General features: G+C 45.5%; 1 protein-coding gene and 1 long non-coding RNA gene across 3 annotated transcripts in view; one reads left to right on the top strand and one right to left on the bottom strand.

Annotated features, from left to right (window-relative positions):
- LBHD2 (LBH domain containing 2) overlaps positions 1–16,072 on the top strand; it is a 57,391-nt gene extending 41,319 nt beyond the window's left edge. Inside the window, exons 1-4 of one of the 2 annotated variants that reach the window (XM_082220179.1) lie at positions 6,809–6,922; positions 7,606–7,693; positions 12,221–12,410; positions 15,697–16,072. In XM_082220179.1, the coding sequence (XP_082076305.1) occupies positions 7,607–7,693; positions 12,221–12,410; positions 15,697–15,767 (348 nt within the window). In that variant the 5' untranslated portion in view covers positions 6,809–6,922; position 7,606 and the 3' untranslated portion in view covers positions 15,768–16,072. Of the gene's footprint in view, positions 1–6,808; positions 6,923–7,605; positions 7,694–12,220; positions 12,411–15,696 lie in introns of those variants that run through there. The other variant, XM_082220180.1, reaches the window with a different exon arrangement.
- Positions 5,949–6,715, bottom strand: LOC309531085. Its single transcript, XR_014219062.1, has 2 exons — positions 6,521–6,715; positions 5,949–6,415 (listed from the first exon to the last, which is right to left on the bottom strand). It is a non-coding gene; the product is annotated as an uncharacterized lncRNA (long non-coding RNA).
- Positions 16,073–19,110: the final 3,038 nt, after the last annotated feature.

The raw sequence follows: 19,110 nt of genomic DNA, 5'->3' as shown, positions 1-19,110 counted from the left end.
GACGACAAAGGAAAGGTGTCCGTTGCACATCTGCGGAGTGGCATTTGTCACTGTGGAGTCGCTACAGATCCACCCCTGACATTGGATGGCGCTGTGGTCTAAACCACTGAACCTCTTGGGCTTGCCGATCGGAAGGTTAGTGGTTTGAATCCGCGCGACAGGGTGAGCTCCCGTTGCTCTGTCCCAGCTCCTGTCAACCTAGCAATTTGAAAGCACGCCAGTGCAAGTTGATAAATAGGTATCGCTGTGGCAGGAAGGTAAACAGCATTTCCATGTGCTCTGGTTTCCGTCACGGTGTTCCATTGCACCAGAAGCGGTTTAGTCATGTTGGCCACATGACCCAGAAAGCTGTCTGTGGACAAACGCCGGCTCCCTCGGCCTGAAAGCAAGATGAGCACCGCAACCCCATAGTCGCCTTTGACTGGACTTAACCGGTCCACGGGTCCTTCACCTTACCTTACCTTACCTTTACCCCTGACATCAGTGGTCAGGAATACCAGCACCTTACATATTTAAATCATTTATTTTAAAATCTTTGGTTTTGAAAATTCAGCCCTCACATTACTACACGCTTCTATGCACACCACATTTCTCTGCTCCCGAAGCAATTAAATTCTCCCTGCCAATGTTTCCCACCAAGCCGCAGTGCCAAGTTGCAACAATCTGGATTTCCTGGAGACCACACTAGCCAGAAACCACCAGCTCCCAAGCATCCTGGGCACATCATTTTTTATTCTGCCAGTTGTCCGAGAGCTCTCCCCCCACTGCTTCCCATCTCCCTTGTGGACTATAAGGGAGGCATCTTATGGTTTGACCTCAGTCTAGGACAGTGGCTTCAGTCCCTGCATGCCTCCCCACCCTCAGGGATTTTGAACCTCCTGGAGACTGACAGTCAGCTATAAAGAATTCTTAGCATGGAGCCCATTTGTTATCTTGCAACTGCATGGATGGGCAGGTGCAATTCCTCCCCATTAGCCGTATTTCTGCGGAGTATTTTTCAGGAGATACCTCGATATTTAAGCCTCGCTGCTCTTGCAGGCGGCATTATCTACTCCCGCGCTCCTTGCCCACCTCGCCTCTTCCCTTGGGCAAGCACTTCTGTGTGGAGTTCGTGAGCCGTTTTTAATTCCTCCTAGCTCAAACCTGATCCTCTGCCATGTATCTGGTTTTCTGTTCTTTTTTTTCTGGAATGGCATAAAGTATAACCCGTCCTGCCATCTTGCGCCACAAAATCCCCCCTTTACGTGCAACGGAAGCAGGGAAGAGAGAGGAGAATGGTCTAATTTAATCAGCACAGAAGCTGATTCATTCAGGCATCTGTTGTGGCTGTGGCATGCAACATTCTCCGCTTTCCCCCTCCCAGACGGAGCCATTTGTCTTTCCTAATTCTGGGCATGTCTGCAGCAGCTGTTTCTTGAGGGATAGGTCCCGTGGCGAGCAGCTGGGATGCCAGTAGCATCTCATTACAAGCCCCGATCTAGTCTGCTCATGAGGTTTTTCGCCCTTGGAAAGTTAGTGCCTCCTCCTTAAAGCAGTACTAACTTACTCCCAGTGGCATTGCCCCTTGTCGCAGTGTCCCAGACAACTGAACGCAGTTCGCCAGCGATGTATTGCATCTCAATTTCTGCCCCCTTCCTCCTCCTCTTCTCCTCCTCCTCTTCTTCTTTATTTTGGGGGGTGGGCCCTTTTATTTCTGCAGTCTCTTGATACTTGGCAACACAGGAGACTTTTTGAAACACTGGAGATCCACCATACATTGCAGATAGGCTGCATCTGGCTTAGAGGTTCGCGGATGTTTTTAGGCCTGTGTTAAACATGGTACAGGCGATTCTCCACTTACGCTTGCTAGACTCACACGACGTAGCACATATGCACGGCAATGGGAAACAATTAAACCCGGAAATGGTGGGAGAGAGCTGGACGGTCCTCGTGGCTTGCAAGGAGACCATCCTAAGGGCCGGAAGAGGACATCAATGAGGCTGGAGTAATCCCCAAAGAGACCGGAGGTGCAGCAAGTCTTGCTTCAGCTGCTCAGCCTCCCCGCCTAACAGCTGACGTGCGTGGTAGTGCAGCAGCAGCAGCAGCAGCAGCAGCAGCTGCTTTCCTGCCTGTCCTCCATCCTCCCAGTCCTCGAGCTTTAATTCTAGTTGTGGATATTTTTGGATACAGTATTTTTGGTCTGGATTGGAGAGCATGTTTCAGGGAGGGTCTTTAGTTTCTCAACCAGGAGCCATATGGCTCCCTGGGAGCCCCCCAGGATATTTTAAGGGGGGCACAGGTGAAAATTGTGCAAATGAGGGCCCATGGCACAAGATTAGGGAGCCACAGACTAGAGGAAAGTGAGAAGTGAAGAAAAGAGAGAAGTGACCAAGTAAAGAAAACATTCATGGCATTTTGTATTTGGGAGAATGAGGTTTCAGTCATGTGAATTTATTTATTCAACCTAACACGGAATCGCCTTAACATAATGAACAGAGGTGATCTCCGGTTATCCCTCACAACAACAGAACCAGATACTAAAAAGTTTGTTTCTGGTCATCAAGCCCAAGGGTCACATTGATTGAGAAATACCTAAAGTATAAATTTTTGTGTAATTGTATTTTGTATAAATTATATATAAAAAAAATCATGTTCTATTTACAAACAAAACATTTAAATAGCTACCTTTCTACTGGTAGGATGGGGGGGGCACAGGAAGGAAACAAGGTTGGAAGGGGGCAACAATCAGAAAAAGGTTAAGAAACATTGGTTTAGAGGGTGCTCCTCACTTTATTTGATTTCACTTATGTGCACGGACACCCTCTCCAACTGTGTCAGTGGGGCATCGCATGTACTCCAACTGGGGGTAAAGCCATTGCTCAGTGGCAGGACACTTGCTTTGGGTGTAGAAGGTCCCAGGTTCAGATTCAGCCTTGTGCATCTTCAACTAAAAGAGCTGAGTTAGAAGATCTGGAAAAGCCCTCTTGTCCGTGTACATTGCAGTAGTCTTAGTTGTCTTAATTACCAATGGATGGCCATCTGTCATGGATGCTTGAGCTGAGATTCCTGCATTGCAAAGGGGTTGTACTAGATGGTTCTATAGTGCATAGTCCTCTCCCTGCCCAGAAATCATTGTAATTGGTTGAAGTTGGCAGTTCCCATCATCCCTGACCACTGGTCCTGTTAGCTAAGGGTGATGAGAGTTGTAGTCCCAAAATATCTGGAGGGCCGAGTTTACCTATGCCTGATCCATAGGGTCTTTCGTATGATCAGGATTCAGGCCCAGTTTATTAGCCCATATCAGACCTGTGATTGCATCCAGGCACCAGCTTAGGACATGCACACAGCCTCTCTTGATTCAGATGTTACAGAGAAGTAGAGCTGGGTATCATTAGCATCCTGCTAACACCTTGCCCTAAATCTCCTAATGATATGCTTCACAGAGTCCGTGGCAATGAACTGGATGCATATCAACATGGTGAGCAGCCCGCGAGGCTTGACAGTAATTATTATTTGTCCTGAAAACATTTGCCTTCGGAATCAAAATGATTTTTTTTCTACACTAGAATCTCACCAGTGCAGAGTATTGCTCAGGAGAGTGGGTGGAGGGTGGGAGTAAAAATTGTGGGGCTAGGTAACTCTTATGATTACGGATACACATGAACGCCTGCTGTTTTGGTGCTGAATGAGGGACAACTTGAGGGTTTTGGTGGGGCAGGGCAGGAGGAGGAATGAATCTGGCCAAAGGGCCAGGTAGCTATCTCCCCCACACACCTTGTGGGCCGCATTTGACAGGCGGGGGGAGCCAGACACCTGTCACAGTGTGATTTATTTTAATTTTTATTCTTTCTGGATTGAAAGTAGGCAGTATTGGTAAAAAGATTAACAAGAATATGTGAACTCGGATTGATAATGGTTTAAAATATATAGTTATAATAGGTTAAGATATTGAGTAAAGATAAATGATAGAGGGTAAGGATTTGCTGAATTAACTATGTGAACTGGAATACAGAAAAGGGTGTGTGTGAGGAGGTCAGGAAACAAGTAAATGAAATATAAGATATGAAAATATTGATTTTTTATTTATTTTTTCTTACTTTTTATGTGTTTTGTCTTTGTATTTTTGTATCTCTTTTTCTTTTATTATTGTTATTCTTTTTTATTATTTTTAATTTTGTAACCTTTTATTGTCTGTAAAATTTCAATAAATATCTTTAAAAAAATAATAACAATAATTTTTATTCTTTGCCCACACGTGTCTTCAGAAGGCCCTTTCAAAGCTCTTATCTTGCCCAGCATTTTGCATAGGCCTTTGCAGGCACCGCCAATCAGCTGTTCACCAGTGCCAGCAAAACGCCTTTCAGCTGAGTCAGAGTTTTACCTACCCTACATTGGAGGCCATGCAGCAGCAGCAGCTCCTGGCTACAATGGCTATCTTCTACCTCTGCTGTCAGAGGCGTTATGCTTCTGAATACCAGTTGTTGGAAACAAGAGGCGGGTTTGGGGCAGTGCACAGGGCGCTGAGCTGAGAGGGCACCTTCCTGCCTGCTTCCCAAGGCCTACTAAGTGCTTGCTTCGGGAAGGAGTTGCGAGGGCTCTGGCGGGGTCCTGACTGCGTGCTTAACTTTGGAAAGAAGACTAAAGGGCTCTTGGAACCTCTCAGAGCCTCGTGCCTCCTTCCCAAAGCCTGGCACCTTGCTTACCCAGCTTTGGGAAGCAACAGAGGGGGCTTAAAGGTAAAGGGCCCCCTGACCATTAGGTCCAGTCGTGGCTGACTCTGGGGTTACAGCGCTCATCTCTCTCTATTGGCCAAGAGAGCCAGCGTACAGCTTCCGGGTCATGTGGCCAGCATGACTAAGCCGCTTCTGGCGAACCAGAGGAGCGCACGGAAACACTGTTTACCTTCCCGCTGGAGTGCTACCTATTTTTCTACTTGCACTTTGACGTGCTTTTGAACTGCTAGGTTGGCAGGAGCAGGGACCGAACAATGGGAGCTCACCCTGTTGGTAGGCCTGGCCCCAAAAGAGGTGACCTGAAAGAGTACCCTCTGCATATACGGGTATCTAGCAAGCACAGGTAAACGTAAAGGACCCCTGGACGGTTAAGTCCAGTCAAAGGCGACTATGAGGTTTGTGGCGCTCATCTCACTCTCAGGCCGAGGGAGCCGGCGCTTGTCCACAGACAGCTTTTCCGGGTCATGTGGCCAGCAGGACTAAATCACTTCTGGCACACAGAGGACCATGACGAGTGCCAGGTGCACGGAAACGCAGTTTACCTTCCCGCCGCAGCGGTACCTATTTATCTACTTGCACTGGTGTGCTTTTGGACTGCTAGGTTGGCAGGAGCAGGGACCGAACAATGGGAGCTCACCCTGTTGCGGGGATTTGAACCGCTGACCTTCTGATTGGCAAGTCCTAGGCAAGTCCTAGGCGCTGTGATTTAACCCACAGTGCCACCCGTGTCCCGCAGAGAGAGGGCTTAGGGGGTGCCAAATTTTGGCCTCGCACAGGGTGCCATATTACCAAGGTACACCACTGCTGGAAACCACAAGAGGGGAGAATAGCTCTTGTGCTCAAGTCCTGCTAATGGGTTTCCCACAGGCATCTGGTAGGCCACTGTGAGAACAGGATGCTGGGTGGGCTATTGGCCTGATCCAGTGAGCTCTTCTTATGTTCTTATGGTGTAGGGCAGGTGGGTGTGACTTGGGCGAAGTGGCCTGGCAGGCCAAATGGAGAGCCCACAAGGCAAAGGTTCTCCACCACTGGCGTAGGGGGAATGGTTGTCCTGCCATCTGGTTGTCCTCTGCTCCCGATGTTCAGCTACAGCAAGGGAACTTTTGATTTATTTATTTTTATTTCAATATTTTTATTAATATTTTGCTAAGAGAATTTCATTTATGAGAAGACAGAGTGAGAAAAAGAAGAAAGTGAGTTAGAATGAAAAAAGAAACAATAGTGTTACATTACCAAACGTTAATATACAGATATGTATGTTCTTATTATCCTAATACACATATACTTTTCGATAACCTAATATATTCTGTGTCAACTCATTCCAAATAGCATTGTGTTTATCCAAAGAAAGTCTGTGCCTATAAGGTGTCTGCTCATTTGTTGCCAATGTTGTCATGCCACCCCGTTAGGGTGTGTAGAATCCATTTTCTCTGTCCCGTTGTCCATTTCCGTACAATGGGTATATAGTTCAAGAGCATATTCACCTCTGAAAATCTTACAAGTGTCCATCACCTTCTCCCAAAACTTAGTAAGTATGGGAAAGTAAAAGCATATGTTTCAAAGAAGCATTGTCCGTGTAACTTCAGTCTCTTTCCTAGTGTAGGAGTTGACAGCTGCATTCCCTTGGGGGGGTCATCTGTTGGGGCCACGTATTGGTGGTGGATAGGGCTGAAGTCAAATGTCAGTGGAGCAGTTGAAAAAGGCTGGCATGGACAAAAAAGAGACCCTAATAATGTGGGTGAAGATAACAATATGTTTGGCGTGGTAAGGCAGAACATTGCCTACTAAAATTTTTTTATAGACTTGACTTTGACTCAGATTAAGTCCACGTCGACTGTGTACAATTGTCCTTAGCACAGAATTCACGTCTCGCTGAGGTCATTACCGCTTTCTGGAAGGGCGCCAGAGCAGGTGGGGAAGGAGACAGGTGTTGGCAAACTTAACCCCGAATGTGTTCCCTTGTAATGAAGTGAATGAGGCTGGGGGGGGGGGGAGAACTGACAGTTCACCTGCTTCATAAAACAATTGCTCCAGGCTGTTCCGTTGGGCAGAACCTCAAAACACCCTAGAATAGCATCAGCGTGCCTATGAATTCCAAGCATACCTCATAAGGGTAGGATTCTTAAAGAGCTTTGCATAACAGAACCCAGACAGAGGAGCAACCATCTGGCAGAGCTGTGAGCAGGGCGGTTCAATCGCATTGCTGCAAGGTATTTATTCTGTGCTGAACAGTTCCCCCAAAGTTCCGTTTAATGGATCTACAGTTATTATTATGCTGCTGGTGATGATTGATTGATTGCTCACTCTTCGCCCTGAGATCTAAGGGTGGGACACAACCGTTGAACGTACAACATTACTAACAGTTCAAAACAAATTATAGCTTCAAGAATAGAGTAGCATCTAAAAATATGCACCTCAAGTGTCAAAGGTTACTTCACTTGTATAGTGTAAATATAAATTCTAAAGGGGCACAGTTTTATAATGTATATGTATATCGGGGTAGGAAATTCAGCTCAGTTCTTACTTTAATGTGAACCTATCCGTTTCACAGTTTCTGAAATATTCACCTCTCCAAATTTTGTTTAAAAAAATGTTTACAAAAATGTATATACGTGGGGAAATTTTGCATACAGCGTTACGATGCATTAGGTGCAAGTACTTGCAACTATGTGTAAACTGGGGAGAGCTACATAACAAAATGTGCAAAAGCAATTATTTTTGTGAGTTTTTGGGGGGTTTTATATAATGGGAAATGATGTAGAAATGTGGCAAGCTGAACTTAAGGCTGGGAAAATGAGAGGCGGAAAGAAACCAGCGTTGACACATTTGGCCATCCCTTGATGTAGATTTTTAAATTGTGTATGGAATTCATCCAAACCTCTCCTAATTGCAGCATGACGGAGGTGATGAACACACGCGAACCTGTTATGGAGGAATTTACCTTGAGCCAGCCTGAGGAAGAAGGAGGCACCTCCAGCCAGGTAAATGTAGGCAAATTACACACCATGCTACAGCCAACTCATTTTATCTATTTAATGTTTGTCAAAAGTATTTAGCTTCCTGGAGCCACTGAGAAGGGCATGCTACAGGTACACCGTATATATAAATAGAATTCTTTTTAAAAACGTTTTATAAGGAGTAGGAGCCTGGCTTCCTTCTTTCCTTCTTTTGCTGTTCCTTTGAAGCCTGGGGCGAAATTCATGTCGGCTTCAATGGCAGCTAACAATGTTTCATCATAGCCCAGGCAGAACAGTCAGGTGTGCAGCCACTTGGACGTGTCATCAGTTAAGTGCATAAAACCGAAAAGGTATACCCAGGATCTACAGCAGGGATAGGGAACCTGTGGCCTCTCAGATGTTGGACTCCAACTCCCATCAGCCTCTTTCAATGGTCAGGGATGATGGGAATCATAGTCCAGAACATCTGGAGGGCCCCAGGTTACCCAGTCCTGATTTATGCATTGGAATGGTCAGCACTTGGAATGGGTACCCCATTCTGGCTGCAGCGATTTTGGACAGCTGTTTTTGGACCTCTGCTTTAGAGACTGGAGAGCTGCTCTCTGTCCTGGCTGGCATCCATTTACAGGGGATTAACATGCAAAATAATAAGGTGAGAATGATGCCGTCAGAGCAATCCATAGGCATCCCAAGGTGTTCCCCAAATGAACTTTTTTCAGACTGAGTTAATAACCACAGAGGTTTAGTAGGCCAGGCTTTTACCTGAGTCGAGACCTCGGTTTCCCCCCAGGACCCAACAGTAGTAATTCAATAAACTTTTGCAGCTTGGTTTAAAAGCATTCACGGTTAAGTCTAATCCTACTCAAGGGTAAGCTTTAGGCAAGTATGGATAGGATTGCAGTCTTAATGTCTTTAAAGCAGGGGCCAGCAGCCTTTTTCAGCCGTGGGCCAGTCCACCGTCCCTCAGACCATGTGGTGGGCCGGACTATATTTTTTTTGGGGGGATGAACGAATTCCTATGCCCCACAAATAAGCCAGAGGTGCATTTTAAATAAAAGCATTACATTCTACTCTTGTAAAAACACCAGGCAGGACCCACAAATAACCCAGAGATGCATTTTAAATAAAAGGACACATTCTACTCTTGTAAAAACAAGCTGATTCCTGGACCGTCCGTGGGCTGGATTGAGAAGGCGATTGGGCCGGATCCGGCCCCTGGGCCTTAGGTTGCCTACCTCCATTAAAGCAACATACACTTCTTTATAATAATTTGCACCTTTATGGCAGCCTTCATCAACCTGCTGTTCTCTAGATGTTTTGAACTACATCAGCCACAGCCAGTGCATGTTCAATAAACAAATGAATAAATAAGGATCCTCGTTTGGAACTCATCCTTGTCCCCAGTGTAAATCCTATTATACACAGTGGAACTTACACCAAATTAAATGAATGTAGAATTGCACTGTTACCAGGCTAAGCATGTCTACTCAGAATTTAAGCCCAACTGAGTGTAGAACATTACAGTTCTTAGAGATTTAAGTTTTTAATTAATTTGGGGTTTGGAACAAGGTACGAAAGGTATGGTCACTTCTTACCCAGATGTTGCCACAGATCTGGATGGCATCTTTTGGGGAATTATGTCTGATGCTAGAATATCACATGCTTCTTCACGCCTCTGATATTACTGGTAACAATTCCTGTGCCTACTGTGTGAATTCTTCTCAATATGTGTTAGTTACAGTAAATGTCAGAACTTGGATTGTGGTTTATATTTACTGGTAATTCTTAAGAGTTTAGGTAGCCTACTGGGAATTGTCATGAATGTATTGAGGTTTAACATTTATACGCCCATGGTGCGTGGCAAATTTCTTCTGCCAGCAAGTGATGAGAATGAAGATGACATTTTGCTGAGAGCTGTCAGGAGGACTTGAAATTTACTGATAGACCTTCAAATATTTCTGACCAGTTCCTCCAGACCTCGGAAGAAACTCAAGAACTACAAGTAAATGTCACGATCCACCAAGTTTCTGGAACTTAGTGCAACAGAACATGTACACCCACACAGACATATTAACTTACTAAGTGTTTTTCTTCTTCTTACGGTTCTCTCCTTCAGTGGTACTTGGGTATAGAAGACTCATGTAGTCCTTCACAACAGAATGAGCTTTTATCATTTTGAGTGTTACACTTAAAAAGAAAAGAAGGATTCTTGCTAACTGCATAGGCAGCTCTGAGATTGAGAATAGCTACCATTGCCACTCAACAGGTGGTCAGGCAGACGACACATATTTATTCAGGGCTGAGGCCAGAAATGTGCTCGAATGAATGAGGCATCTTTTCCCTTGCAGAGCTGCATTCATTCTCCTGAATAATATGATCCGACAAGTGGCATTGACAGCACCGAGATGAATGAGAAAGCATATAATGGTGGTGGCCTGGGACAGAGTGTCGTATCTAAATAAGTCCTACTTGGGGTAGACCCCTCATTGAGATCTGTGGACTTACATTAGTCATCAACTTGAATCAATGGATTCAACCATCCCTATTGATACTGATGGATCCATTTCAAGTATTTGCTACCTCCACTGTTGGAATGCTAGCTTACAAGAGTCTTCTAGTTGGCCACTGTCAGAACACAGATGCTGGAACTGATGTTCTGGCAGGTCTTCTTATATTTCCAGCTATTTATTTATTTGGCTCACTGGCAATCCTCTCTGCACCTACCAAAATATATTTGTTAATTGAGCATACACCGTGCTTTGGGTTGGGGATTGTCACGCATTTTCACAGCGGGTTATTAAACACCAGTTGTTGTTGTTGTTGTTTGCATTGTGCCATATTCTTCCCCAGAATGATGAGGCGTTGATAGCAACGCATCACAGCAAATGACTGTTGCCCCAAGAAACCATGAATAACTCATAACGCAGCACCGCTAGTAAAGCACAAAGGGTTGAAGATGAAGGTCTTGATTTAGTAGTGCAAACGTTGCCTTTTGTTACCAGAGACCGAGTGTGAATGTTAAACCGTTTTTCCTTTTCAATTGCCTCCATGGCAACCATGTCTGGTCGGCAACTACTTTAGCCAGCAGGCAACGTGGAGGTTGTTGGTGGAGGGACCCCTGGCTCTCGTTCCAATGAGAACAGCTTCAAATCATTTATTTGTAGAGAGGCAACCACATGGGTGCAAGGAAGGTTTTCTTTAAAACTCATTTTCTCAATGTTCTGGCATGTTTCAAGCTGACGTGTTCATCCTTGAGTGAAAAGGACTCCGCATTCAAATTGAGAAAATAAACCTTTATCAGTTAAATCCACTCTCCTCCAGATTAAAGGTAAAGTAAAGGGACCCCTGACTATTAGGTCCAGTCATGACCGACTCTGGGGTTGCAGCGCTCATCTTGCTTTATTGGCCAAGGGAGCCGGCGTTTGTCCACAGACAGCTTCTGGGTCATGTGGCCAGCATGACTAAGCCGCTTCTGGCAAACCAGAGCAGCGCACGGAAACGCCGTTTACCTTCCCACCGGAGCGGTACCTATTTATCTACCTGAACTTGACGTGCTTTCGAACTGCTAGGTGGGCAGGAGCAGGGACCGAACAACAGGAGCTCACCCCGTCGCGGGGATTCAAACCACCGACCTTCTGATCAGCAAGTCCTAGGCTCTGTGGTTTAACCCACAGTGCCACCCACGTCCCCTCTCCTCCAGATTACTCTCTAGTAAAATAACTTTCTCAACAAGGCATACAGCCACAGGAAGTCACCGCATTCAAAGCTACTGGTCATGAAGAAGCTGCCCCTTCCACAAACATGATAGGTATTTATTTATTTTAAAGGTAGGTGTTGTTAGGGCTTGCCGATCGGAAGGTCGGCGGTTCAAATCTCCGCAACAGGGTGAGCTCCCGTTGCTCGGTCCCAGCTCCTGCCAACCTAGCAGTTCGAAAGCACGTCAAAGTGCAAGTAGATAAATAGGTACCGCTCCGGTGGGAAGGTAAACTGTGTTTCCATGCACTGCTCAGGTTTCGCCAGAAGCAGCTTAGTCATGCTGGCCACATGACCCGGAAAAACTGTGGACAAACATCAGCTCCCTCGGCCAGTAAAGCGAGATGAACGCCACAACCCCAGAGTTGTTCACGGCTGGACTTAACTGTCAGGAGTCCTTTACCTTTGCCTTTAGATGATGTTAAGACCTTTCTTCTTTTTTGAAATTTGGAAAATCGGCTTGTTAATGAATCTTTGCTTTTGTCTTCCGCCATTCAAAATCCTTTTGGTGTGTGAAGCAGAAAATGCAAATGGTTCTCAACTTCCACTCATTAATATGGAGCATGATCCACAGAAAATTCTCCTCCATGCGCCTCCTTGAGCCGAACAGGATCTGCACAAGAACAACCCCCCTTGCTTTTGTGTAGTTCACGTTCATTTTCGGAGGGCCTCATGTCCTGATGAATTCCCCAGTGGGTTGATGTCCCTGAGAGCCAGACGCGTCTGCCCCTTGCTCTCTGTTGAGAAATGTCAAATAATAATAAATAATGTAAAAAATGAAATGAAATATCACCTTAGGCTTTTCCAGAGGCACACGAAAAGTACCCCAAGCTGTCGAAAAGATTACCCTCCATTGTGGTGGAGCCATCCGAGACGGGGGATGTTGAAAGCGGAGAGCTTCGTTGGCCACCGGACGACCTGAAATCCATGGAGGACAAGAAGGCTCTCGCTGCGCAGAGGGCTCAACAGCAGAAAATGGATCTTGAAAGTATGGGTCATTTAATTTAACCTCTACCAGGGGGTGGGAGGGGAGCCTGAAACGACACTTTCAAAATGGCGGAAGGGTAGACCATGCCTATATACCAGCTCACTGTTGTGCAACATCTCTAGGAAAAGAATATGACAAGATGGTGCCTCTTCATTGACTGTCCCTAAATATTGCCCCTAGTTGCTGCATTGATTAGTTGGTTGGTTGACTGTATTCATCGGTCACCTTTTATAGGGCAAAGCTTCTTTCTTCACCCTTCAGAGTACAGTGGTACCTCAGGTTACAGACGCTTCAGGTTGCAGACGCTTCAGGTTGCAGACTCTGCTAACCCAGAAATAGTACCTCGGGTTAAGAACTTTGCTTCAGGATGAGTACAGAAATCGCACAGCGGCGGTGCGGCAGCGGCAGGAGGCCCCATTAGCTAAAGTGGGGCTTCAGGTTAAGAACAATTTCAGGTTAAGAACAGACCTCCGGAACGAATTAAGTACTTAACCCGAGGTACCACTGTACTGAAGTAATAAAGTAACATAATCATAGAGTCGGAAAGGATCACAAGAGTCATCTAGTTAAACCCCTTGCAGTGTAGGAATATTTTGACCAACGTGAGGCTCAAACCCACAACCCTGCTCTTCCTGACTGAGTTATCCTGCTCTCATAGGACTGGTTCTTTCTTTGCCCCTCAGAGACACGAAGTGCCATGGAACTTGCTTTGCACCTCGTGAGTCACGAAATGTTACGGAACCTCTTTTGCTTCGCCCTCAGAGGGCGACTGGAATTCATTCTCGCTCTTTCCTCGGGCGCAAGAGGTCCTGCTCTTCATTGGGGAGGAAGAAGAGCAACCCTCCTGGCTCCTCTCTGAATCCCACATGCCCCTTTGCCTCTGAAGCCACAGGGACTGTGGGCATAATCTGCCGATTTCCTGACACCCCTTCCCAGCTCTTTGAGAGCTGCGAGGCCTCCGGTCTTCCTTTCTGTGCCACCCTCCAAGCTGCTTATCTGAAGACCATGGGAATGCAGAAGTGGTCTTCTCCAAGTTTCCCTACCTTCTTTTAGAGGCCCTCCTTGCAGGGGCACCATCTGGGGGGGGGGCAGGCCCCCCAATATTTCCAAGGAGAGGCCTGCCCCCCTCTGAAAGGAATACAGCAGGATGAAGCATCTCTACCCTTTGACAATTGCCAGAGTGCTTTCCTAGAAGGCTTTATGGACTTCTGGCAACCTTGCTGAGGTAGATTAACTGGTGCTCTGATGAAGGCCCCATCTGCACTCTATATTGCTATAAGGCTGTGTCATGCTACTTTAAACAGCCATGGCTTCCCACAAAGCTAAAGTTCCCGGACTTTTCCTGGGAAGAGGAATTCATGGTTGTGTTACGGCATGAGCAGAGCGCAGACAGCTCCACTTTGAATTGTGTCATTGAAACATAGCTGTCAACGTTCCCCCTTTTTTTAAGGGAAATTCCCTTATTCCAAATAGGATTCCTCACAAGAAAAGGGAAAGGTTGACAGCTATGCATTGAACACAGGACATTGCTTGTAGAAGAAAATATGCCAGATAGTTGAGTACGGTCAGCAATAGTATATTTTTACTGACAGGTAGTAGAAGAACTCAAGGGACGCAGGTGGCGCTGTGGGTTAAACCACAGAGCCTAGGACTTGCCGATCAGAAGGTTGGCGGTTCAAATCCCCGTGATGGGGTGAGCTCCCGTTGCTCGGTCCCTGATCCTGCCAACCTAGCAGTTTGAAAGCACATCAGAGTGCAAGTAGATAAATAGGTACCACTCCGGTGGGAAGGTAAACGGTGTTTCCGTGCGCTGCTCTTGTTCGCCAGAAGCGGCTTAGTCATGCTGGCCACATGACCCGGAAGCTGTACACCGGCTCCCTCGGCCAGTAAAGCGAGATGAGCGCTGCAACCCCAGAGTCAGTCACGACTGGACCTAATGGTCAGGGGTCCCTTTACCTTTAGCAGAAGAACAGTTCTCTAGCATTCCTAGGGTGCTCAGAGGTTTCAATCGCTTGTGTAGTTAAACACATTCAGGACTGTAGTAGAAAGGGGTCATACCTCGGTCTACCTCTCATTCCAGACTGGCAGCTTGCAGAATAGAGCAATGAAGTGCTTCCAGCAAAGCACCCTCACAGCAGCGGCCCAACACAGGAAGGTTCGGTTCCATCCCACAGATTGTTGATAACACAAGACCACTTATACTCTCCTTAGAGCAGTTATTTGCCTCTGACACACCTCACAAGTTCATTGAGCTCGTGACCTTGAGCTGCAGGTGGAAGACAAGAATGCTCATTTAACCATTTCTTGACTTTTCTCTCTGCAAGGTTGCGCTTATGCACCCCTCTGACACATTGAACCACTTTGGGAATTGCAATTCTGCAAGGGGACTAGGGCACTCTCCTAACAACGCTCAGTGCTGCTGACAAATGACACTTCCCAGGATTCCTGAGGGGAAGCCATGACTGTTTTAGGGTACAGCAGCACCTCGGCTTACGTAACCCTCTGGTTACGTAAACTTCATGTTACAAAAGCGTCAAACCCGGAAGTATTGGACTGGGTTTCACAGCATGCGCATGTGCAGAAGTGGTCTGCCGCTGCGCACATGCGCAGAACAGTCATCCTCAGGTTGCAGAAACCTCGGGATCCCACTGGACCTCCAGAACGGATCCCGTTTGCAACCGGAGGTACCAATGTACAGTGGACGCTCGGGTTGCAAACGTGATCCATACGGGATGCACGTGCGCAACCCACAGCGTTTGCAACCCGCAGCGGTGCATCTGCGCATGTGTGGGTTGCGATTTGGTGCTTCTGCACATGCGCAAAGCGTGATTTAGCACTTCTGTACATGCACAACCGCCAAAACCCGGAAGTAACCCGTTCCGGTACTTGGGGGTTTCGGCGCACCCGTAACCCAAAAAAAATGCAACCTGAAGCGTCTATAACCTGAGGTATGACTGTACTATGATGTTGATTTAATTGTGCAGATGAGGTCTCCATATAAGACAGCTTTCTGTGTTCCTATGAAGAGGCTGAAAAAGGAGTAGATGACATGAGTATTATTATCCCTTTGGAGCCGTATCTTCGTATTTTTGTCCTTCCTGGGGGTGACACTTTACATATTTGATACCCCCTCCCTTTTGTTTTATTGGCACTTTTAAAAAACAAATTGATTAATTTAAAAAAGAGAAAGGGGTAGATAAATGGGGACTGCTTCAGGCGGCTGAATGTTGCAGACGAGTGAACATTCATCTGAAACTAAACAGCCAGTACATGTTTTCTCCTCCAGGTGCTTTGCCACATCAGGACATGGGAGACAGTACAGAATCCGGTGAAACCAGAACTGAGGGTGATGACTGAGGAACTTCATTCAGTGGGCCAGAAGTCGGAGATTTGGTGTGAACTTAATCAGAAAGCTAGCATATTCTGAAGACGTGTCAGAGTGATCTATTTAAAAATTGCAAAAGGGTTTTTTCCCCTAAAAAAATAATAATTAAGTTAGTATGTGACCAGGAATTTGTAGGCTTTAGAACTGTTCCTTTCAAAAAGTTTACCTTTTCAGGCTGGCGTTCATATCATTTAAATCTCCTTTGGGAGGAAGCAGATCGCATTGCGGAAATACATTCCAGTGATTATTAAAGTAAACACGAAACATGTAAACTAAACATGAGCAAGCTGAATTTGTTGCAGTTAGCACTTTTAAATGAAATTGCCTTGTTCGAGCAAGGCTACGATCAGCAATCCGTGGCAATGCGAAAAGGGTTTGCATGGCTACAGAACTCTTTAAATCTATTAAGCCTCTCTTCTCTTAGCCATTTAAAAACTAGCACTGTGATATTATGGATAATTGATGTAATATAATGGCACCATTTGACTTTGTACCTTTTTTTTTTTTTTGTATAGAGACATGAGCTTAACTTTTGAATCTGGGCTATATAGAATATTTAGGACTGCCTTTTAAGTGGCGCAGAACAAGGGAAATATACCTAATCCCATTGCCCAAACTCTCTTTTTGTGTGCAAATCAAAATGAACCAGCCTTTTACTGACGAAGTGTATTTTAAAGACAACGAAACAAAAGTTTAAGGAGTTCTTTATCAGTGTGCATTTACTAGGTGTTCACCAGTGCTTGTGAATCGAATCAGTTCTGTGTTAGTTTGGTTGGCTGGGCTTTGCTTACAACTTGTGCAAACGATGCTCTCGTGCTCCAAATTCTGCCGTGGTGTAAGTGAGCGCCCCCTGCCAAACCAGGGGAACAATTGCTGCTATTTACATCAAGGTCGAATTTACTCCAGGGTGTTGATAGGAAATATTGTTGCTATTTTTATGACATTCTAAATATACAAATATATATATCTACACACACACACACACACACACATATATATATAGTTATAGATATATACACCCTGCTGACTTTTTTACATACATTTTTGGGGTCTCAAGACTGGCTGGAACAGGTAAGGGGTGCATCTTTTGCCTAATTAGTACTGTCCCTCACACCATAATGTCTTATTTTGACTATTTAGTCTGCTGAGGGTTTTGTGCGTGTGTGCGGCCAGGTCTGAGGCTTTAGTACAGGGGGGTGGAAAACCTCAGGCCCCGGGGGTTGAATGTGTCTCTTCAGGACTTCCTGTCCCTGCTGCCCTCGGGACTGTCAATAGGCCACGCCCCTAACTCACAGGCCACACCCCTCACAGGCCTTGATCCATGGCCTCCTCAAGTGCTTTTGCCTGGCTCGAACTGTGACAATGCTTCTTGCTTGCCTGCATGGAAGACAGAGAGCTGTGGCTGCAGGAACCTCTGACTTTTGTGTGTGGCTGGAATGTATTATTATTATTATTATCATTATTTATTCAATTTTTACACTGCCAAAGATCCCAGGGCGGTGTACAACCTTAAGAAGACATTTTACAGAGCACAATAATGAAAACATAATAAAAAGCATAACAACGGACAGAATAATACTAAAACAGTCATAATAACAGCTCCCCTACCCCACAGCTTTAACAGCCCATAGATTCAGTGGGTAAAAAGGAATGTTCTTCCTAGCGCCTAAAGACATGTGATGATGGTACCAGCCAGGCCTCTCTGGGGAGAGCATTCCACAATCGGAGCCACCACAGAAAAGACCTGTTCTCATGTTGCCTGCTATTTGAAAGTAAGAGTCACATATCCACCGGATTTTTGCCTCTGGTACCATCCATCACCGCCATTTGAATGTTCCCTGTGAGGATATGCAGCCATTGGATTGAAAAAGGTTCCCTAAATTGGCAGGTGCCGTGAACAGAGCCACTGATACTTGCAGCCTTATCTGCACCGTAAGCTTAAGCTGGCACAAGAGTTCTGTGTAGTTTCATGAGTGACGCCTAGTAATCTCCTAATTGTCAGCCCTCTCATCAAGCCACAGTTCCCAGGATTCTTTGGGAGGGAAGCCATGACAGTTTGACTGGGGTGAAGCTAATAGAGGTTTGTATGGTGTGTGCTTTGACAGAGGAGGCCGGTTGCACCTCATTCTTGCCCTCATTTTGATGTCGCAAGGTGATGACCCTCCCCACAATCTGTTTCAGCATGAAGGACCTTTCATTCTCAATGTACTGTTGATCTAATATTTTGAAAACCTTTGATGACCAAAGTTCTCCAGGACATGGTGGAAACCAAAGTTCACTCTTTATGTGCTTGGGTACGGGGGAATCAAACTCTAAAGAAAATGTAATCTTCCACAAATGATGGGCTTAAGTCAGTCATGTCTATTCTTTTTAATAGATCTACCGTATGTATGACTAACATTGCACACAACCCAAAGCCTTTTCCTCAGTCATCCTTTCATGCTTCCCCCCACTTTTGCATCACTTGCTTCCCTGCCTCCCCCCTTTCAATGACAGGCCCTGAAAAATAAGGCTGAAGAAATATCTGACATTGTAAGTGTAGCAGGCGATTTAATAACATCTCCAACCCTCTGTGTAAACAGCTTTTTCCTCCCACCAGAGGCGGTTTAATAACTCTGTTATATATTGTGCAACAGAATAAAGCAGGCCAGTTGAACAAACTCACAGAACCAGGGTTTTCTAGTCTCCGAACTTTGGAGTTACCAAATTCTAGATTTTTCTACTGGTAAGTGATACAGACTAATATTGCTCCTGGCTCCTTTCCAAGATGTCTTACGGACTTGACATTTTCTCCCCAGCGCATGGGGAACTTATTGAGATATTTGACCAACAAATGCTTTAATAAGACAGTTTTTTTATACATTCTTAGCAGCTGGATTTTAATATACTTACTTAAAGACTTCTGTGCAGTAGACGTTTTAGTAGTAGAGGGGAAAGAAACATTTTCTCCATTAAAGCAACCTTAGTGTGTAAAGGTGTGGTTTATTTTGGGGGCACTGACGGTTGGTGTGCCCCCCCTTTAAAAAATAAAGTAGTTGTCCAGGAAAACAATATGTTAAATTCAGTTGAGTTTTGCATTTTTATTGTCACCAAATGACCTTGTGGGCTGAATGTGTTTTGCCAAAGAATATCTGGAACCCCCAGCTTATAGTGTAATCGTTCAGGAGTGTCTCAGATGCCTCTTTGGTACCTGACAGTTCTCTCCTGTCTTTCTTTCACCAGTTGCTCTGAATAACTTTGCACTGACCAAAAATAAATGGGGAAATACAACATATCAGAATATCCCTCCAATTACCAATGTAGTCCATGTATGCC

The sequence above is a fragment of the Podarcis vaucheri genome (genome assembly GCF_965113315.1).
Source record: "Podarcis vaucheri genome assembly, chromosome: 1".
NCBI lineage: Eukaryota > Metazoa > Chordata > Lepidosauria > Squamata > Lacertidae > Podarcis > Podarcis vaucheri.
Note: the sequence above shows the minus strand (reverse complement) of the source record. Positions and strands in the feature narration are given on the sequence as shown.